General features: G+C 36.5%; 1 protein-coding gene across 1 annotated transcript in view; it reads right to left on the minus strand.

Moving 5' to 3' along the window:
- The window catches only part of AGTPBP1 (ATP/GTP binding carboxypeptidase 1), a 174692-nt gene that overhangs the window by 74887 nt on the left and 75777 nt on the right, over positions 1–24028 (minus strand). The window contains 3 exon segments of the mRNA XM_072763282.1: positions 3387–3503; positions 7883–7980; positions 16626–16803. Of these exon segments, the coding sequence (XP_072619383.1) occupies positions 3387–3503; positions 7883–7980; positions 16626–16803 (393 nt within the window).

Here is a 24028-nt window from a genome sequence, read left to right on the forward strand (position 1 = left end):
AACTCTGACATGACCAATGAATCGAAGTAAAAATCATAATGGAAATAAAGTTTTAAAACAAAGATAATGAAAATACTAAATATCAAAACGTATATAATGCAGCTGAAGCAGTAATTAAAATGACACTTATAACTTAAAAATACATATCCTGGAAAAGACTGAAAATTACTGGATGCCTATCTTAAAGTGACAATATATTAAAAAAAAAAAAAAAAAAAAAAGGAAAATGACAATCCTAAAAAGAAAAAAAGAAGAAAGAAAAGTAGGAAGATTAAGAGATGGCACTGTAAGCCACTGTTAATATGGGGATTTGGGGATGCCTGGACGGCTCAGCAGTTGAGTGTCTGCCTTCGGCTCAGTTCCTGATCCTAGCATCTGGGATGGAATCCCACATTAGGCTGCTTGCAGGGAGCCTGCTTCTCCCTCTGCCTGTGTCTTTGCCTCTCTCTGTGTCTCTCTTGAATAAATAAATAAAATTTTTTAAAAAAAGAAAATATGGGGATTTCAACTTCAAAGACATGCTAAAAGTGATTCTAGGAAACAGCAAGTGGAAAGGGAACCAGTTTTTCCTGATTAAACTATGTAAAACTATGTGACTCTTTAAACTGTCCATATATTATTAACTTTAATAAAAATTTAAAACCAAATTTAAAAGAGTAAAAATTAAAAACAAAATGTAACAGAGCCCATATGGTAACTGTCATCATGCTACCACAGATATATGAAAAAAGAGCTGTGAAAATACAGAATTTTGACACTTCCAATATTCTGCCATTAAAAAACAAAAGCAAATAAAACTGTAATTGTCACTATGAATAAATAATAATAGTTTTAAAAACATGTATGGTGGTCCAAAAAGTCTGCTAATAATTACTTCAACAACTCTATATGTTGCCTTCAAATGCATTCAATTTGCCTCCATCTGGCCTTAACACATCTGGAAACAAAGTGGGTAGTATTCAGGATTCCAACAAACACATCAAGTAATTTTAAGCTCCAATGGCTGATACTGAAAATGACATGCAAATCCAAGTGGAAAAAGTCAAAATTGAAATTAATTTCTTTTATCTTTAATATGTCATGACTTGCCAGTATCTGAGAAGAATCATCTTCTTCTGAAAAAAATTCTTCCAAACACTTATCTAGAACCAATATTTTTAATTCTCAAAAATACATCAATTAAATACTGCTGCTCATAGTTCCAACACACACTTGAAATAATAGAGATTAAAGTATTTGATTAATGCATTCCTCTGAAATTAAAAAAAAATATATTACAGTGCCAACACAACTATTTTAGAAATGATTTTCCAGTTATGTAAATAAAAAAGAATGTGCTATTCCACATAACATATGCTACAGAAATATAGCTGTATTCCATTAAACTTTATGGCAAAACAGAGGACATATCAATAAATTTACATTATCTGGAATACCTGAAGTAGCTTCTTTTGCTTAAACATAATAAAAAAGAGTGACTCACTTGGGGAGACTTTTCAGAGCACTTACATTCTGACAAACCTGTCTTTACCATCTGACCCTGGCCAAGTCAGACCAAAAGTAGTAACAGGCTCTTCTATGAGCAGCCAAACTAAAGGACAAGCTGGCCAGCTGTTAGGTGCCAAGCAGGAAACCATCAAGGGTAGCCTAAGCCAGGTGATGAATTAACAGGCAAGACATCTAAGAACTCATCACCATAGCTTACAAGAAAGAAGTGGCCTGCTAAAGAATGAGAATCAAAATCCCAGCCTTGACACCCATTAAAAAAATTTTTTTATTCCCACATCAAAACACCATTTTTTAATCATGTTATATAGTTCTTATACACAAGAAGACAGAAGTAGGTGACGACTTCACATAATAATCAATCCCTTCTCCAAATCCCTTCCACACATTTTTTTGCTTTGAGTTAGCAGTATTTATCATCTCTAGTTTATTCTGAATTCTCAGCTAGGCACAAAGGCATTAAAATAGTAGCCAGATAGTTTTTGGTAGGTTCAGTGGGAGAAAATCATCCTGCATCCTTTCCTGAATGCCTCTTCCTACCTTCTTTTTCTCTTTTTGACAAATATCACTCTCCTTTATTCCTGCCTTCCTCCTAGTTCCCCTGATTTCAAAGCACCTTCCAACATCCCCCAAATCTCTGAGAGTACCAAGGAACTGGGGAAGGGGGAGTGAGAGCAACCTGCTGCTGCTCCTATTGCATCCAAAGATCCTAAGTTCCCAAAGATAACCCTAAAAAATGAGAACTCTAAAGCATGAACATTAGCGAGCAACCACAGCCCAGCCCACCCTTGGGCAACATGGTTGAACTGTGAGGGTCCAAGTCATGGATTTTTTTCTGACGAATGCAGTACAGTTCTCTTCCTTATGGTTTTCTTAGTAATGTGTTCTTTTCCTAAGCTCACTTTACTGTATACAGTATGTAGTACATATAGCATACAAAATGTGTTAATCAACTGCTTATATTATTGGTAAGGATTCTAGTCAACAGTAGGTTATTAAGTGATTAACCTGCAGGGAGTCAAAAGTTATACGTACATTTTTTACTCCACTGGGAGGGTAGCACCCCTAAACCCCTCATTTTTCAAGGGTCAATTGTATTTCTCTTTTTATTTCTAAAATAAAAGTCACATTAAAATCTTCTTCTTCGATGGGGGCAAGATGGTGGAAGGGCAGGGTCCCCAAATCACCTGTCCCCACCAACTTACCTAGATAAGTAATCTTATCAGCTGGGTGAGAATAAGAAACTATATCTACTAATTGCCACCAATTCCATTAAGGTTTACTTGCTGTGTAACCCATGCTAAATAAGTACATTCCAGTAAATAAATGAGGATAAGAAATGTCAACAAGAAGTCACCCTCCCTGTGAATCAACTCAGATATAAAGACTTCAAGTTCTCCTCCCCTCCCCGCCATTCCCTGGTTATATAGTGACTGTCAGGAAAAACAATCCAACAAGCAGAGACTACAGTTTTAACCTAGCACTTTTTCAGCTCTCACCCCCCTCCTTAATTGGATGGAATGAAGATAAATACAACTTCAACATAAGATTTTAAAATGCCATTTTAAAGATTACTTGTTAAAAAAAGTAAAAAAAAAAAAAAAACTATGCCAATTAAAGCAATGAGCCCAAGTGATAAAAAAAATGTAAAAGCTAGTCCAAAAATTTAATGAGTTAGTCCCCTCATTTTACAGATGAGCAGTCTGTAGCTCAGAATGCTGAAATAACTACCTAATGTCACCCAGAAAGGCAACACTACTTTCATATTTTAGAAATAAAGAGAAGAAGGAAAACAGTGATTACGTGCCTTAGGAAGGGGAAAAGAATAAAGAAACTTTTTCTTAAAATCAATTAAGATGCTGTATTTTCTATATTTATACCTGAAAATCATCAACAAGCTCAGGGAAAAGGTGTTCATACATTTTAAGTTCTTCTATCGTTCGTCCAGGCTCCTGCTGAGGTTTTAGTTTGTTAATATCCGTTTCAATATCATCATTCTGAAATAATAAAAATGCAACCAGTTAAAAAAAAAAAGGTAAAATTACAGAATACATTTCAGATAAAGTTTTCCAAATTATTAATTATATATAGAGAATAATCACTGAATAAAGGTTGTATTAATTTTACCATAGATTGAATTGCTTGTATTTTGGGGTCATTTTGTTGTTGTTGTTTTGGTTATTTCATCGTGTTTTGTTTTGTCAAAGGTTATTCTAATAGAACACAGTATTTGGGCTCCTGAAGACAGAAAACCTAGTGTCAAGATCCAGACTAAGGATATTCCCCACAATCTCCTTAAGTGCCATAGTTTTATTCATATTAAAGGGAAGATGAACTTAAAATTAAATTGAAAAATATAAATATATGATGGTAGTGGTGATAATCAAAATAACTAACATTTACTTAGCACTGAAAATGTGAGAAGCACTATGCTAAGCATTTTACATAATTTAATCTGCAAAAAAACACTATGAAGTAGTTAGCATCATTACCTCCATTTAACTGAAGAGGAAACCGAGGTACAGGGAGGCTAAGGGGCTTGCTCAAAATTACACAGTGTGCAAAGGGCCAGGATGAAAACTAATCACTGATTTCAGAGCATACTCTGTTAGTCAATGCACTGCCTCAAGACAAACCAACAATTACCCCATACTCTCATATTCCATGGTCAATAAAGTTCCCTTAGGAAAGCTCAGTGTCACTATATATTGTTTCTCAGGGGAAAAAAAGTAAAAAGCTGAACAACACCAGGAAATTATCTCCATGCCCCTTTAGGAAAGAAGAGGGTAAATTTAAAGGAGAGGTATGACCTCAGAAAAACAGGATATGTATCTGGGATTAATTCGATCTCTATCTGTTCAAACACCTACACATACTGTACCAGAAAGACAAGTTCAGTTTACCTACTATCCAAGCTATTCTCTACAACCTTCAACAAATCAGGCCTCACAAATACAAACTCATCATTTCATTATCTTCATTGCTAAAGAGAGATATAAGACCATTTAATTTTCAATGGGTTTTAATTTTGCAATTATCATCAGAGTAAACATACTTTTAGCCTTAAATCTATCATGCTTCAATCCTTAAAATGTTTTATATACGTATATCTGACTAAATATAGACATTTCACATTACCAAGTAATTTAAAAGGAAAAACATACTTTGTATTTCTCATACTTCATATTCAGGAACTTAGCTATTATTTGTATAACCAATAAAAAGATTTTCTCCATTGCTATAAATAAATCACACTGGTTGTATTTAAAGAGTATCATGTTAGTGGATCATTAGTGTATAATTATTAGTACATGAATATGTAATTTCATAGATCTTTAAATTATGCACTGATGAACCAAAATATATAATTTCCTTGACTGGCACCTAATAAAATATACAGCGCTTTCAAAATAACAAAAAGTTTATAGAAATATTCTTTTTCTAAGCATACTCAAATTCAACATTCAATATTATTTTATGACAATAGAGCCATATATATATAGCTTTCAAAACAAAAAAAAGAATTTATCTGTAAAACAAGCATTGTGGGGAAAAACTATTACTTGGAGAGGTTGGAAGCAGGAAATTCATGTTTTGGTTCAGGGGAAAACAAAGATGAAGAGCTACTGACAGCCTTAGAAGAGAAAAAAAAAATCCACTTTTCACCATTCCTTAAAGTTCTTCTAAAATAAAGGAAGGGAAAACAATGCATTGAAGCTTATATACTGACAAGTCCTGGCTACCTGGAGAGGAGGCTTCTAAACTTCCAAGTTTCTATAAATGCTCCAAACTGAAAAATCTGTGGTAAAGGGAATGGAATCATACAGTGAGGGAAAAACAGTCTCTAAAACTACAACCACAATAAATCACAAACAAATATTAAACCCAAACAATGTAACAGATTCACCTGACACACAGGAAAGAAATAAGGGACTTAGTTAAAAAGGAAAAATTAGTCCAAATGTAACCACCAATGACAGGAAGAGGTAAACTGTAGTGAAGAAGAAAAATAAGATAATATAGCTCAGCAGTCTCAAACAGCCAACAATTCTGTAGTCCTTTAAAAAAACACATTTTGGTATAGTATGGTGGTAGAGAGAGTGGGCATTCACATCAGATTGCTTTATTCTGAATCCTGGCCCCATCTCTTATAAGCTACATTAATAATCCTTCTGTGCCTCCTTCTTCTAATTATTAGCCCTATAAAGCAGAGGTAATAATACCATGTACCTTATAAGACTGAGATGAGGTTTTAATAGTTATTATATGTAAAGAGCACAGACTAGCATAGATGGTAAATTCAAATGGTTTAGACATTTCATAATGCCAAATCACTGCTATATATCTGAAATAAAATATTATATGTCAACTATATTTCAATTTTAAAAAAAGAGCATGGACTAGCATAGGATTAGATGTTTAATAAATCCAATCTATTATTTTTTCTTATTATTGTAACTGGTGTGTTAAGATAAAGTGGGGGAAAATGTAAGTAATCGCAGCTACTCCAGTGAGTAATATATTTACTAACATTAAAACAACTAATACTTAAAAAAACAACTGTATTTTTCAAAGATGTCAATGTCACAAAAGACAAAAAAAAAGTGGAAATATTCTACATTAAAGGAGATGTAAGGGACAAAATAACTAAAAGCAATAACCGCTACTAGCTCCTATTCTAGAGAGAAGGAAAAAATATCTCATAAAGGTCATTTATGAGATCAACTGACAAAGTGGAATACAGATATCAGATTAGATAAAAAGTTATACCACTATAAATTTAAGAAGTTGATAACTACATTATGGTTATGTAAAAGAATACATAAAATTTTTTTAATTAAAAAATAAAATAAAGAATACAACTATTCTTAGGGAATATTTGCTGACATATTTAGGGGTAAAGGACCATGATACATAATATATGTAACTTACACTCATATGATTTTTAAAAAAATTTTAAGTATATATTCATGCATATACACTGACAATCTCCAAGCAGCAAAATTAGAATCATTATTATAATCCCTACTGAGTTCTATTTCCCCACCAACCTTTATCTTACATCTGTAGTGATCACAACAAATATTTATAATGAGGACTCTGAGCCATAAAAAATAAATTATACTCAACATACTAGATTTTTAAGAACATGGAAACATACAGCACATAAAAGAAAGGTTTCTATCAAAATATAATTCTTTAAGGTATAATAAATTTAATGTCAATCTGAAATTTTACTATCTCTAAACATTCAGTTCCCAAAGAACCCCCCAAAAATGATTTTTTAATATAGCTCCTATATCTAAAGAAAACTTTACATAACAGAATTTAAATTCTCATAGCTTGGATCCCATGGTTCTTTCCTTACATCAAGTCCAGAACCATAATCATACAATCAATCCAGATTTTTCTGCCTTGACCATCAGAGCCAGCACTGTTTCTCTTCTTTCTAGCTTCTTGAAGCAAGGATGCAGACCATCATGCTGCCCAGATTGGCTACCTTGACAATTCTGCCAAAGCTTGCCTTGGTGATCGCATTTATCAATAATGAAACTGGTTCTACATATACTATTAAGATGGAAATCTCCTTCCAGTATATTATATTCTATCTCTAGAGAGGGTCAAATACTCAGTGTACCCAATTTTCATGTGGCATTCAAGACAAAAAGGGCCAAGCAGGCAAGGGTCAATGGATCTCTCTCCACTCGCCAAAAAAGCACTAAGCTAAACAGTTGAAAACTGAAGGACTTAAGCAGGTATTTTTCCACAGATATTAAAATGACCCCTTCTCAACACTAAATAAAGCAAATATAGTCTCTAAACCTACAGGAGTGCCATAAAATTCTAAAAACTCCCCTGCCTCTTTACTTAACATCACATATAACATGAAAATAATCTTATCTTGTCTCAATTCAATTAATATTTTTGTCCATTTTCTTATTCATTTAACGGAAACCTAAGAATCATTATGTAAACTCTAATTCTTACCAAAAAGCCAGCAGTTACAGATTATTTTCCTACTATTTTTATATCCCCAAAAGACTGCTGAAAGGGGAACAGGTTGCCACTGAGAACCTCGAACCACTTTCCTTCAAACTCAGATTTCCTTAGACTTTGAAACCTAAGTCAGATGGGTTCCTGAGATCATTCTGGTCAAAAGAGTGAAAATAAGTTATTTTAATGCCTTTTTCAGACCAATGCACTCAAAGCAACATTATTTTCCCTTTCATGAGTTTAGTGTCACAAGTCATCACAATAAAAAACTGTGAACAAAACAAATTAATCTACTATTAAGCTACATCGATTTCCCCAATCTTTGTTTTACAACTGGGTACACAACTTATAAGGTTGACTGAAGACAGATATTTATACTAACCTTAAAATTCTGATCTACGTCATCTTCATTTTCAGTTTCGTTTTCGGCTTCTAAGTCAATATCATCGTTGTCATCACTTTCATCTACTACGTCATCCACTGTGACATAAAACGTGCTATAAGTAGGTCAGAGGTAAGCATTCTATAACATGCACATCCAAAGACAGGATGCTATATACAAACAACATTGGTATTTCCATCACCAAAGAAAAAGTTAATGAAATTCCTTATTAAAAAATGTCTCTAAGGCTGTGCTAGGTGTTGAAAATCTATGAGATAAAGTGAAAGTACTTTAAAATTTGAAAAAGTACTTTAAAAATGTATGGGTGTTTTTTACCCATGTTCTCTGTTTTTAAAATGAATGTCTTCTGTTGCAACAGCCTGAATGAAACATCTTACTTCCCGTAAGTGATAAATTTCAAGAACTGGTTTCATTCCTTTAACAACTGACTTCTCATTTGTTTCAATAGCTACCATGTGTCATGTGTGCCATATTGTATGCTGAGAACTTTTTTTGTTTTGTTTTGTTTTGTTTTTTGAGAACTTTTTAAAATATGTGTATAGTCCCTGTCCTCAGAAAGCTTGAGTGGTTAAAGAGCAGAAAAGAGTAAACAGGTAACTACAATACAAAAGTATAAGTTAATGAAGGCAATCTTTGGGAAAACAAAGGATGGAATAACTAACTGCAATATGCCTGGAGTCAAGAGAATAAGAGTGATCACTCCACAAAACAGGTTATTAAGCAGTATCCTGAAGAAAATACAGTAGCTTTCTAGGCGAGCAAAGGAGTGGGTGAGTATGGCTTTTAAGAAAAAGATGAAAATAAGTAAAGAGTTGAGATAATATTCTTGGAAAACAGCAAGTGTGACTAAACTTGTATGCTTGGGAAAGTACTAAGAAAGGCAAGTAAGAATGAGGAAATGAAAGGTACAGTAGGCCAAGCAGTTTAGATTCTTAACCTATGGAAGACAAGCACTGAGAATTTTCAGTGCTTGAGAGGTGAATGGCTTAATTCAACTTAACAATGCTCAAAAGACCACTCTAAAGGTGAGAGAGGGAGCACATATGTGGAGGGGATCAAATTAAAAGGAGACAGTGACTTTCTGGATCAATGTAGCAGGAATGGGGATGATATTCATATTCAAACTCAGAGAACACATTATGAAGGGACAAGAGGACCATGACTGTGAGGAAGACAAGGCAAGATGAGTGGAAGCGTATTCAGAGAGGTAAGTGAGTGCTTTAAAACAAACTAGAGAATATTTTAAAAGGACATTTTTCTAAAATATTTAATTCTATTGAGGAAGAACTGACACATATTAATTGTATATGTTTAAGTGTGCAATGTGATCATTTGATACAAATATACATGGTAAAATGATTACCAAGATGAAGATAATTAACAGATCCATCATCTATACAATTAACATTGCTAACAGTGTGTGTGTGTGTGTGTGTGTGTGTGTGTGTGTGTGTCGTGAATACTTAAGAGCTCCTCTTGGAAACGTCTAAGTACACAATATCGTATTATTGACTACAGTCACACCAAGCTATTCATTAGATCATCAGAACTTGATCTTCTTAAACCGAAAATCTATTTTCAGTTTAAATCAAACCCTTTGACCCTATCACCCCATTTATCACTCCCCTCATTGCTGGCATCCAACATACTAGAATATCTAGTACTGTGTTGAATAGAAATGGTGAGAGTACATCTTTGTTTTCTTCCTGAGTAAGGGACAGGAAAGAAAGGGCTAGTTGGGAAAGACAGATAGGGGGCTATGGGATCAAGCTCACAGAAATCCCAAACATGCTGAGGTATAAGGAAACCAGAGATAAAGGAACAAATCAGACCACCTCACCCTAGGTGTGGGTAGGCAAGGTGTCTTTTTTATGACAGTCATCTGTGACTCACAAAGAGTAACCAGACCCCAAAGAAGAAGTAAGCCATTAAAGATGTTATCACCAGTCCTTACTCAAACTAAGACTTCAGAAGAATGATAAGGCCATAAGCTCCCTGGTCAGTTCTAAATAAAAGACTGTCAGAGAGGCTCACAATGGCAACCGTGTCAGATCCCCTCTCACTTCTGAGAGCTTTTCCTGTATTCTTGCTTAATAAACTTCTATCACTTTACTCACTCTCCTTTGTCCACAAGATTCATTCTTCGACTCCATGAGACAAGAACCTAGCTCTTGCACTTCATTCCTGATCTTATAGGAAAGGCTTTTAACTTTTTACCATGGAGCACAATATTAGCTATAGGCTTGTCATACATGGTCTTTATTATGAAGAGGAATATCTCTTTTTTAACTAACTTGTTAAGGATTTAACCATGAAAGGATCTTGAATTTTATCAAATGTGTTTTCTGTATCTATTGAGATGATATGATTTTTATCCTTCATTATTAATGTGGTTTATCACATTTTGATTTGTGGATGTTGAAACGTCCTTGCATCCCAGAGACAAATTCCACCTGATCATGGTATATGATCCTTTTCATTTGTTGTTAAAGTCAGTTTGCTGTTACTTCGCTATGGATTTCTGCACCTATGATCACCAGAGATACTGATCTGTGTAAGAGTGCTGATAAGGCGGACTCCTTTGGCCCTCCATCTTGTTCGTGTCCACACAATGACCTCTCAGGGCACACTTATGCCCTGACCAGGAAGCAGAAAGGCTTGTTCTGATCTTCGTTAAAGTGGTGCACTACTTTGGATACCTAGTAAAGATCCTCTGGCACACACATGGCACCACTTTTAAGAACTACCCTTTTACCTCACCACAAATGTCCCTCGCTCTAGAAAAGCTGTGGATTCTGGTCTAGACTGGCCAAAGAACGGCTGTGTAGCAGCAGCACCTGGATTGCACACTCTCATCAGTAAGTTACCCTGAATAAAACTCTAAATGGTATGGAGGGATTTGGGGAGTTTTAGGTCTTAAAGTGCCCTCTTAGTCTGGAGGATGCATCTGAGGATACAGTTGCTTCTTCCAGACTTTTAGGACTGATTGGCTTGGACGGGGAAAGACTCTCATCTGAAAACAAACATGAGCACACAAGTTGGGGAGGTTCTTTGTGTCTTCTTCAATGTCCTTCATCAATGTCTTACAGTTTTCAATGTACAGGTCTTTCAACTCCTTGGCAAATTTATTCCTTTTTGTTATTGTACAGGGGACTGCTATCTTAATTTCTCTTTCAGATAGTTTATTGTAATTGTATAGAAATGCAACTGGTTTTTATACATTTGATTTTGTATCCCACAACTTTTTTCCTGAAAAGGCACAGCAACACAGTCTCCAGGCAAAAAGTATGCACTACAAAAATGTCTGTTACTACTTCTGTTGCTTGAGCGACTGTGGTACTGCCATAGGTCACTGTGTAACATCAGCTCAGTTCATCCTAATTAATATCACTTTCAGCTCTTTTGGAATTCAATTCTTTTGGAAATAGCAAGGGTTAAATATTGATACTGCACAGTAACTTGGGTCTATGTATGCGAATGTACGAACCTCAGTCAGTCATGGACAAACAAGGGAAGAGCTGACATTCAGAGAATGAACCACAAGAAAAAAAGAAAGGGACTGAATTAAGAAAAGCCTAATGCAAACAAGAAAGATGACTGCTTGGACAGGGAGAAGGGAAAATGCAGTTTAGTGTCTGAGAGAAAATGTTTTTAATTTTTAACCAAATCTTCCAAAGTATTTTCCTTTACATGGTTTTTCCCTTTGGTCCAGATGTCAAATGCCATATAGCTTAGGGTGTCTGAGCCTTTTTCTTCTCTTCCAATGAATATTATCAACTATTACAGCTTAATTATACAATTAAAATAAAGGACTATAAATCAATCCTTGTCGTGGTTTTTCAAAATGTCCTTGGCTCATTAAGTAAAAACTAAAATACAGGGAAAAACTTAAATGCCTATCAACAAGAAGCTAATTAGATAAATTATACTAAATCTATATGACATAACAATTAAAAGGAATGAGTCAGTACTTTCTGTAAGGTTTTGGAAAGTATATTCCAAGGAGTTTATTTTGTTTTTGCTATTGCTCCTGTAAATGTGATCTACTTTCCTCTTATGTTTTCCATATGATTTTGTTCATGTATCTACATATATAACACATACACAGGAAACCTACTTTTATATATTTCCCTTGTAAACAGTACTTTATTGAACTTTTATTTCGTCTAGATCAAGTTTTTAAAATTGATTTGCTTGGATTTTCTACACAGACAATAATATTCTCCACAGATACTACTAACTTTATCTCATCCATTTAATGACTAAGACTTTCCCTTTCTCTGTCTAATGAATTTGTCTAGAGCTTTCAAAATGGTGTTAACTAACAATGGTTGAAGTTCTGCAACATTTTGCTACCAATTGTGACAATGGCTACTGATAGGAGTTGGAGAATATCCAGCTTGTTTGGGAAATATTCCTGGATTCCTGAAGAAATTTTATCTGGGGACGCCTGGGTGGCTCAGCAGTTGAGCGTCTGCCTTCGGCTCAGGATGTGATCCCAGAGTTCCAGGATTGCGTCCAACATCAGGCTCCCTGCATGGAGCCTGCTTCTCCTCCCTCTGCCTCTCTCTGTGTGTGTCTCTCATGAATAAATAAATAAAATCTTTTTAGAAATTAAAAAAAAAAATTCATCTGGAACTAAGAATTTTATTAAATCTCTTCACAGCATTTACCAAGGTAATCATTTGCTTTCTTTTTTTGATCTACTGATAATTTTATTAATTATATCTTAATATTACAATGAACTTACTTTTTAAAAAATAATCCTTACTTTGTCAAGGTGCCGTATACATTAAAAATATGACTCAATACAATTTGCTAATATTTTAGGATTTTTACATTTATTTTCATGAGTGACAATGACCTCAGGTTTTAGATTATTCCTACTAGTTTTTATTTCAACATCGAGCTGCTTCTAAACTTTCCCTTTTTTCTATGCTCTGGAAAACAAAGCAGAGAAAACTTTCTTGAAAGTTGATAGTTTCTTGAAACTATTACATCAGCAGCATTTGGTGTCTTCATGGAAGGCAACCTGACATGACAGCATATTCAGTTGTAGGTTTTCTACTATTTAAGTCGATTCTAGTTACTCATATTTGTCTAAAATACTGTCCATTTCAATCATATTTTCAAATGTATTAACAGGAGTTATCTTCTGCACCTACTTGTGTTGGTTAAACCTCCTCAATTTAATTTGCAAGAACTGAGAGGTATAGTAAAACCAACCAATAAGATTGTGTTTCTGTGAACTTCTTTTTATTCAGTGATTGTAGTTTCACCTATCTTTGCCCTAGTATTTATGGCATATCTGTTATTATCTAACTTGTATAAAATAACCCCTGCCGTTTTAAATTAAACACTTGTTCTGTGTAATATTGCCTCCCTCATCTCTTCTAAGGGAATAATACCTACACATCTGCCCATTTTTTTATACTTTCAAACTTCATACTTTCATACTTTCAAACTTTCATCTTGCTATTAAGAGTCTCCAGTACATATCAGCTACTTAGATTCTGGGTTGTTTTGTTTTGTTTTTTTTAAGGTTTTATTTATTTTTTCATGAGACACACAGGCAGAGAAGCAGGCTCCATGAAGGGAGCCTGACGTGGGACTTGATCCTGGGTCTCCAGGATCACGCCCTGGGCCAAAGGCAGTGCTAAACCACTGAGCTACCCGGGCTGCCCTAGATTTTGGTTTTTAACCTAACCACAGATTCTTTCCTTTGATCCATTTATTTTTTTTTTTAAGATTATTTGACACAGAGAGAGAAATAAATATTGACAGAGAGAGAAATAAATAAAGATTATTTATTTATTTGATATAGAGAGAGAGACAGTAAGAGAGCACACAAGCAGGGGGAGCAGCAGGCAGAGGGAGAAACACACTCCCCACTGAGGACCTGACATGTAGCTTGATCCCAGGACCCCGAGATCATGAAGGCAGATGCTTAACCAACTGAGCCACCCAGGAGCCCCAATTCATTTAGATATCTTATTACTAAAACCGATTTGCTTCTTCTTGCTTTGTATTTTGCACTCTCAGGATTTTTGTGCATCTCTGAAGTTTCCTTGCTTTTCTATAGCAATAATAAATGAGCCTCCTCAAGACTTTTCTCCCCCCAAAAAATAAATAAAATATATCACTTTACATAAAATTTCAAAATGTTCATAGTCTCAGTCCATCCATGGATTCCTATGATTCAACAGATCCCAAACTAAGGATCTCTGTTTCAGATGTTACTTTTACATTTTAAAATCCATATCTGAACCACTATTTCTGTAATTATTTTAAAAATGCCAGAATAGTGTAATATTCCTAAGAACAGGAACTCAAACAATATAAACAATATAAATTATATTTAACATAAATGTATATTCTAGTTTATTTGTGTAAAAGACCCACTTTGTTATAGCTGTGAAATATGTATCCTTGGCCAAGAGTTGGTTGATGTATTCCGACAGTATGACAATTATTTAGTATTATGTAATTAACAATTTGTAATGTTTAATACAATGATTCTGCTACCATGTTGTCTCTATTCTTGTCATTTTAATTCATCACCAGCCAGCCTGAAGTAATATTTCATGTAATTAATTCAGAAAGGGTTTCTGATAATCTACTTCCACACCTTTATATACCTAAGAATATGTCACCTTCACATAGGGATGGCAACTCATAAGTGTTCAGAAATCTTGAATGAGGACTTTTTCCTCCAAATCTCTATAGATGCTGCTTCATTATCTTTGGGCATTTAATATTCTAGAGACAAAGCCTTCAGGTCAGCTCGATTCCTTCATCAACAAATGTTAAGTATACACTGTGTCCAATAGATGCTCAGGATAAAATGAAGGGGAAAAAAAACAACAGTTCTATCCTCATGGAATTTATATCCTAGCTGAGGTAAAAAATAATGAAAATTGTGACCTATGTAATGAAGTCTGATATATGAAAAAGTAATGGTGAACAGAAAGAGGGTATTTTCCTTATGCCTGCACAGTTCTGTCAAAACCCTCCTCTCACATCTTAATCATGAAGACCTGTTGGTCAGTGTAAATCTCCATTTCTAATTTAATCCATTAGTGTGAGATGAGACAGGAAAGGAGCCCTCAGAAAAATATCATCACTGTCAATTTCTCCCCAGGTCTGATGAATTCACTGCACTAGAAGTCAGCTTTCTCTACCTAAAGACAGTAGGAATGGGGTATGTCCTGTGTCCTATATCACTCCCAGTCTTACCACCTGCTGTATCATACAGAAGTCTCCCCAAGCTTCCTACCAGTTACAAGCACCACTGCAGCCCCTATCATCCTACACTGAGATACAGGAAAGAAAGGCACTCCCACTGCTCCTTGATCGTCCCTCCAAGTTAAGTGTTACTGGCATCTCCACTCAGGACTCAGTCAGACTGAATTCACAGAAGGGTAAGCAGAAAGTCGATGTTGTTCATTAGTATATCCCTACCTCCAGCATGTTTGCTGCATGTTCTGTGTTTCAGGAGAATGCTTCTTTTACCTTGTTTTCACTTTTGCTCAGATTTTCCCCTATTTTTAAAGTCTGCTAGTAATTTTAAAGGCAATGGGAAAGAGAAATTAGATCACTTTTTCACTTTGCTATCTTACTCAAGTCCCAGACTGACTTGCAGACTTTTTTTTTTAAAAAGATCTATTTATTTTTATTTGTGATAGAGAGAGAGAAAGAGGCAGAGATACAGGAGGAGGGAGAAGCAGGCTCCATGCCGGGAGCCTGATGTGGGATTCAATCCCGGGACTCCAGGATCGCGCCCTGGGCCAAAGGCAGGCGCCAAACCGCTAAGCCACCCAGGGATCCCCAGACTTCTCCTTTTTTAAAGGAAGTTTCTGAATAATCCATTTTGGTATTTTGCATAGACTAAATACTTTGGTATTTTGCATAAACTTGTACTTTTATACTAAAATATTTTTAAAATAAAATCATAATGGTGGACTCTGCAATATATATACCATTAACAAATCTCTATCAAGGATAATAAAAATATAATTATAATCATCTAAAAATTCTCTTAAGTCACTTACTTCAAGTAATTGCTTTTAAATATAAATATAAATTTTATAATATAAAATTTTTCTCACAAAGCAGTGATCAACTGATGAGGAAATACTTTAGAAATTCTAATAATAGTCTATCTAGACTATATTCTCTTTCTCGTTTTGCTGGATCCAAAAAAATTCTACTTTTTCCCCACATTAAGAAATTTCAACTCCTACTTCTATGTTCCCAGCACTAATGAAAATGGCAACCAGCCAATTTCTGATAATTTCATTATTTTCATTCAAGTAAGTCATATTCAAGTTTTGTTAAGCATAAACTATAAAATTTGGGGTGATTAGGTATTCTTAACTTAAAAAAATGAAGTTTATCAAAAAGTTATAAATATAAGTCCAAATAATCTGTTACCTAAATATTCTTATCCTTTGAAAATGTATGAAACCTATGAAATAATGTTCCTATGTAAAGTTTAAATTTTTTCAAATTCAAATTTACATATATATGTAACACATTCCACACCACTTCCCTTAATTATCAGACCCCAATTTCTTATATTTGAAGAAATAACTAAAATATGTGAAAGTGTACTGTGTTCATTAAGGTCTCCTTTTGCTATAAACTGGAAACGAGCAAAAAAAGTCAACAGTCACACAATTCCAAGAACCATGGAAAGCCAGCAGCAAACGTGCGGTCTTACCTTCAGGGGGTAAACTGTAGAGCTGGGCCACAGGCCCCGTCACAGGAATAACTGGCAACTGGAAATGGAAAGAACTTTTAATCGTTGGGAGTGGCAGGCGATTTTTAGGAAAACACTTCCTCATGATCAGACTGGAGGTGTTGACAAGAGGATCAAGAGTCCTGACTGCCAAACATTCCTGTTTTTTAAGAAAAAGGTAATATGCCTTTGGTGAATAATTGAATCAGTTTTACTTTACTTCATAAATATATCAATAATTTTCAAGAGAAAAATATCACAAAAACCAATATTTAAATATAATATGATTATACAATAGCTTTGGCTATTCGGAAGTATCTCTTCATAAGTAAGAACTTCATGTGGCAAATTTAGTAAACTTTTCCTAAAATACCTTAACCAAGCAGAAATCCGTACCATCTTTGGCACCAAAAGTCACCAAAGTATATTAGTTCCCTTTTATCCCTGATTTCAGTTATCCATGGTCAACCGTGGCCGAGCACAAATGATCTTCCTTTGGACCTAAGATCAGCTGTCAAAAGATCAATATTAGCCCTAATGCTATAAGACAACATATCTACATTATTTCATCTCACTTCATCACATCACAGGGGCATCTCACATTATCATAAGAAGGATGAGTACAGTATAATAAGATATTTTGAGAGGGACCATATTCACTTAACCTTTATTATAGTATATTGTTATAGCTGTTCTATTTTATTATTAGTTGTTAATCTCTTACTGGGGTTAAGTAATAAATCAAACTTTATCACAGGTATGTATGTATAGGAAAACATATATTGTATAAATAAGGTAGAGTACCATCCAAGATTTCAGGCATCTAAGATCCAGAGGATCTTGGACTGGATGCCTAACAGATAAGGATGAATTACTGTGCTAAGTAATATCTGAGTGACCTACAAGGCATTTAGCAAGCCTAGGTCATAAAAGAAATATTCTTTTTAATTTAAGGGACAAAGGAAAAAAAAAACATTAAGTAAAAAAGACACTGAGAAAGCTATAAGAAATAAAAAGGAACATGCGTTGACTGGGTCTTTCTCAGAACTCTATCAATTATTATACAATAATACCTCTAATCAGTCGGCTCTTCAACTTATTACAAAAATAGCCTGAAATACCATGATTTTAAGTTTTAAGAGTGTAATGCGCTATCCTGGTATCTAATCTTGACAAGGGCTAATGGACAGAGTATTTGAACATATAACATACAACATTATTATTATTATTATTATTATTATTGACAACTGGCATTTAGATAGCACTTTGACATCCCATAAAATCTTCAATACAGAGGGGGGCAAGATGGCAGAAGAGTAGGGTCCCCAAGTAACCTATCCCCACCAAATTACCTAGATAACTTTCAAATCAACCGGAAAAACCTATGAATTTGGCCTGAGATTTAAAGAGAGAACAGCTGGAATGCTACAGTGGGAAGATTTCGCACTTCTATAAGGTAGAAAGAGGGAGGGGGGTAGTAAATAAATAAAAAAAGCATCCAGTCGGGGAGGGGCCCCCACGAGGAGCCTGGCTAACGCCAGGCGGTGAGAGCCTCCAGGACAGGAAAGCCCAGTGCCAGAGAAGCAGGAACTTTACCAATCTTCCCGGACAGAAAGGTGCTCGCAGGAACTCGGACAGGATCCCAGGAAGGGCAATGGAGCCCTGAGGTTCCCGAGGTCACTAAAAGAGGAAGTGTGCCCCAGGGGAGAGCGTGCCACACACCGCGGGACAAGCTCCCTAAAAGACTCCAGCGCATGCCCCACGTGTGCCCGGCGAGGCCCGGGAGCAGCTCAGACAGCAGCTCCACACGGAGGGGGCTGCGCAGCTCCAGGAGCACGATTCCAGCAGTGCAGGCCCCGGAGCCCAAGGCACTGGGAGACACAGCCGAGGATCCAGCGCTCCCCTTGGGACAGGCGGAGGCTGGGAGGACACAGGAGAGCAGGGACACTCCAGCCACTGAGCGCCCCCAAGTGATGCAGATCAGCTCTCTCCGCCCCCGGAGCATCCAAGCCTCTGCGGACTGGGAGACTGCGGTAGTTATTGCTGGAGCTGACTCCTGAGCTGGAGAGCTGGCCGCCGCAACTGTTGTTGTTCCTCCTGGTGTCACCTTGTGCCTCGGACTGAGCCTGGCTGTCAGGGAGCAGGAGCCTCAAAGGATAAACGACTCCCACTGAGCAGTACACCTGGCAGGGGGCAGGACAGCTCCCACAAGTGCACACACCTGAAAATAAGCAGAGAAGGCCCCTTCCCCAGAAGACTGGCTGGAAGGACAGGGGAAGAGCAAGTTCTTGACCAAGCAGTGCTGGAACGCTCCAGGGGAAGTCGAGGACTTACAGTATATAGAATCAGAGGATAACCCTCCTTGTTTTTTGTTTGTTTGCTCTTTCTCTATCTTTCCTTCCTTTTTCCAGTACAACTTGTTTTTAGCCACTCTGCACTAAGCAAAATGACTAGAAGGAAGAACTCACCACAAAAAAAAGAATCAAAAAGAGTACTCTCTCCCACAATTACAGAAGTTGGATTACAATTCAAAGTCAGAAAGCAATTCAGAAGCACAATTATAAAGCTACTGGTGGCTCTGGAAAAAAGCATAAAGGATTCAAGAGACTTCATGACTGCAGAATTTAGATCAAATCAGGCCAAAATTAAAAATCAATTAAATAAGACGCAATCCAAACTGGAGGTCCTAACAACAAGGGTAATGAGGTAGAAGACTGAGTGAGTGACAGAGAAGACAAGTTGATGGCAAGGATGGAAGCTGAGGATTAAAAAGAAAAACAATTAAAAGATCATGAGGAGGACAGCCCAGGTGGCTCAGTGGTTTAGCACTGCCTTCAGCCCAGGGCTTGATCCTGGAGACGCAGGATCAAGTCCCACATCAGGCTCCCTGCATGGAACCTGCTTCTCCCTCTGCCTATGTCTCTGCCAATCTCTCTCTCTCTCTCTCTCTCTCTCTCTCTCTCTTTCTCTCTCTGTCTCATAAATAAATAAATAAAATCTTAAAAAAAAAAAGAAAGATCATGAGGAAAGGTTAAGGGAAATAAATGACAGCCTCAGAAGAAAAAATCTACATTTAATTGGGGTTCCAGAGGGCACCGAGAGGGACAGAGGACCAGAAAATGTATTTGAACAAATCATAGCTGAGAACTTCCTTAACTTGGGGAGTGAAACAGGCATTCAGATCCAGGAGATAGAGAGATCCCCGCCTACAATCAATAAAAACCATTCAACACCTCAACATTTAATAGTGAAACTTGTGAATTTCAAAGATAAAGAGAAAATCCTTGAAGCAGCAAGAGACAAGAAATCCCTAATCTTTGTGGGAGGAAGCATTAGGTTAACAGCAGACCTCTCCACAGAGACAGGGCAGGCCAGAAAGGGCTGGCAGGTAATAATTTTCAGGGTCCTAAACGAGAAGAACACGCAACCAAGAATACTTTACCCAGCAAGGCTCTCATTCAGAATAGAAGGAGAGATAAAGAGCTTCCAAGATAGGCAGAAACTGAAAGAATATGTGACTACCAAACCAGCTCTGCAAGAAATATTAAGGGAGACTCTGTAAAACAAAGAGGAAGTCCAAGGAAACAATCCACAAAAACAGGGACTGAATAAGTATTATGACACTAAATCCATATCTTTCAATAGTAACTCTGAACGAGAATGGGCTTAATGATGCCATCAAAAGGTACAGGGTTTCAGACTGGATAAAAAAGCAAGACCCACCGATTTGCTGTCTACAAGAGACTCATTTTAGACCTAAGCCTGAAAATGAAAGGTTGGAGAACCATTTACCATTCAAATGGTCCTCAAAAGAAAGCAGGGGTAGCCATCCTCATATCAGATAAATGACAGTTTATCCCAAAGACTATAGTAAGAAATGAAGAGGGACACTATATCATACTTAAAGGATCTACCCAACAAGAGGACCTAACAATCATGAGTATTTATGCCCCTAATGTGGGAGCTGCCTAGTATATCAATCAATTAACAACCAAAGTTAAGACATACTTAGATAATAATACACTTATACTGGGAGACTTGAACACGGTGCTTTCTGTAATTGACAGATATTCTAAGCACAACATCACCAAAGAAACAAGAGCTTTAAATGATACACTGGACCAGATGGATTTCACAGAAATTTACAGAACTTTACATCCAAACGCAACTGAATACATATTCTTCTCAAGTGCACATGGAACTTTCTCCAGAATAGAGAGAAACTTTCTCACATCCTGGGGCACAAATCAGGTCTCAACCAATACCAAAAGATTGGGATTGTCCCCTGCATATTTTCACACCATAATGTTTTGAAACTAGAACTCAATCACAAGAAGAAATTTGGAAGAAACTCCAACACGTGGAGGTTAAAGAGCATCCTGCTGAAAGATGAAAGGGTCAACCAGGAAATTAGAGAAGAATTAAAAAGATTCATGGAAACTAATGAGAATGAAGATACAACCGTTCAAAATCTTTGGGACACAGCAAAAGCAGTCCTGAGGGAGAAATACATTGCAATACAAATATCCATCCAAAAACTGGAAAGAACTCAAATACAAAACTTAACCTTGCACCTAAAGGAGCTGGAGAAAGAACAGCAAATAAAACCTACACCCAGCAGAAGAAGACAGTTAATAAAGATTTGAGCAAAAATCTCTATTTTCAATGAAATAGAGACCAGAAGAACTGTGGAACAGATCAACAGAACCAGGAGTTGGTTCTTTGAAAGAATTAATAAGATAGATAAACCATTAGCCAGCCTTACTAAAAACAAAAGAGAAAAGACTCAAATTAATAAAATCACGAATGAAAAAGGAGAGATCACCACCAATACCTAGGAAATACAAACGACTTAAAAACATATTATGAGCAGCTATACGCCAATAAAGTAGGCAATCAGAAGAATTGGACGCATTTCTGGAAAACCACAAACTACCAAAACTGGAACAGGAAGAAATAGAAAACCTGAACAGGCCGATAACCAGGGAGGAAATTGAAGCAGTCATCAAAAACCTCCCAAGACACAGAAGTCCAGGGCCAAATGGCTTCCCAGGGGAATTCTATCAAACGTTTATAGAAGAAACCATACCTTTTCTACTAAAGCTGTTCAGAAAGATAGAGATGGAATACTTCCAAACTCGTTCTATGAGGCCAGCATCACCTTAATTCCAAAACCAGTCAAAGACCCCACCAAAAAGGAGAATTATAGACCATTATCCCTGATGAACACAGATGCAAAAATTCTCAACAAGATATTAGCCAATTGGATCCAACAGTACATTAAGAAGATTATTCACCATGACAAAGTGGGATTTATCCCTGGGATGCAAGGCTGGTTCAACACTCATAAAGCAATCAATGTGATAGACCATATCAACATGAGAAAAAACAAGAACCACATGATCCTCTCAATAGATGCAAAGAAAGCATTTGACAAAATACAGCATCCATTCCTGACTCTTCAGAGTGTAGTGATAGAGGGAACATTCCTCAGCATCTTAAAAGCCATCTATGGCTTTTCTCAATGGGGAAACACTGGGAGCCTTTCCCCTAAGATCAGGAACACGACAGGGATGTCCACTCTCACCACTGCTATTCAACATAGTACTAGAGAAGTCCTAGCCTCAGCAATCAGGCAACAAAAAGAAATAAAAGGCATTCAAATTGGCAAAGAAGAAGTCAAACTCTCCCTCTTCACAGATGACATGATACTGTGCATAGAAAACCCAAAAGAAAAAAAAATTTAAAAAAAAAGAGAACCCAAAAGACTCCACCCCAAGATTGCTAGAACTCATACAGCAATTTAAGAGTGTAGCAGGATACAAAATCAATACCCAGAAACCAGTGGCATTTCTAGACACTAACAATGAAACTGAAGAAAGAGAAAGGAGTCAATCCCATTTACAATTGCAACCAAAAGCATAAGATACCTAGGAATAAACCGAACCAAAGAGGTAAAGGATCTAGACCCTAAAAACTACGGAACACTTCTGAAAGAAATTGAGGATGACACAAAAGATGGAAAAATATTCCATGCTCATGGACTGGAAGAATTAATAGTGTGAAAATGTCAATGCTACCCAGGGCAATGTACACATTTAATGCAATCCCTATCAAAATACTATGGATTTCTTCCGAGAGTTGGAACAAATCATCTTAAGATTTGTGTGGAATCAGAAAAGACCCCGAATAGCCAGGGGAATATTTAAAAAAAAAAAAAAAAAAACAGAGCTGGGGGCATCACAATGCCAGATTTCAGGCTGTACTACAAAGCTGTGGTCATCAAACAGTGTGGTACTGGCACAAAAACAGACACAGAGATCAATAAAACAGAATAGAGAATCCAGAAATGGACCCTCAACTCTATGGTCAACTAATATTCGACAAAGCAGGAAAGACTATCCACTGGAAAAAGGACAGTCTCTTCAATAAATGGTGCTGGGAAAATTGGACAGCCACGTGCAAAAAAAAATGAAACTAGACCATTCTCTTATACCATACACAAAGATAAATTCAAAATGGATGAAAGATGTAAATGTGAGACAAGAATCCATCAAAATCCTAGAGGAAAACACAGGCCACACCCTTTTTGAACTTGGCCACAGCAACTTCTTGCAAGATACATCCACAAAGGCAAGGGAAACAAAAGCAAAAATGAATTATTGGGACTTCATCAAGATAAAAAAGCTTCTGCACAGCAAGAGAAACAGTCAACAAAACTAAAAGACAACCTACAGAATGGGAGAAGATATTTGCAAGTGACCTATCAGATAGAGGGCTAGTATCTGAAGATCTATAAAGAATTTATTAAACTCAACAGCAAAGAAACAAACAATCCAATCATGAAATGGGCAAAAGATATGAACAGAAATCTCACAGAGGAAGACATGGACATGGCCAACAAACACAGGAGAAAATGCTCCGCATCCCTGGCCATCATGGAAATACAAAACAAAACCACAATGAGATACCACCCTACACCAGTGAGAATGGTGGAAATTAACAAGACAGGAAACAACAAATGTTGGAGAGGATGTGGAGAAAGGGGAACCCTCTTGCACTGTTGGTGGGAATGTGAACTGGTGCAGCCACTCTGGAAAACTGTGTGGAGGTTCCTCAAAGAGTTAAAAACAGAGCTGCCCTACGACCCAGCCATTGCACTGCTGGGGATTTACCCCAAAGATACAGATGCAGTGAAATGCCGGGACACCTGCACCCTGATGTTTATAGCAGCAATGTCCACAATAGCCACCTGTGGAAGGAGCCTCAGTGTCCATCGAAAGATGAATTGATAAAGAGATTGGTCCATGTATACAATGGAATATTACTCAGCCATTAGAAATGACAAATGCCCACCACTTGCTTCAACGTGGATGAAACTGGAG

Source organism: Vulpes vulpes, chromosome 1 (assembly GCF_048418805.1).
Source record: "Vulpes vulpes isolate BD-2025 chromosome 1, VulVul3, whole genome shotgun sequence".
Lineage (NCBI taxonomy): Eukaryota > Metazoa > Chordata > Mammalia > Carnivora > Canidae > Vulpes > Vulpes vulpes.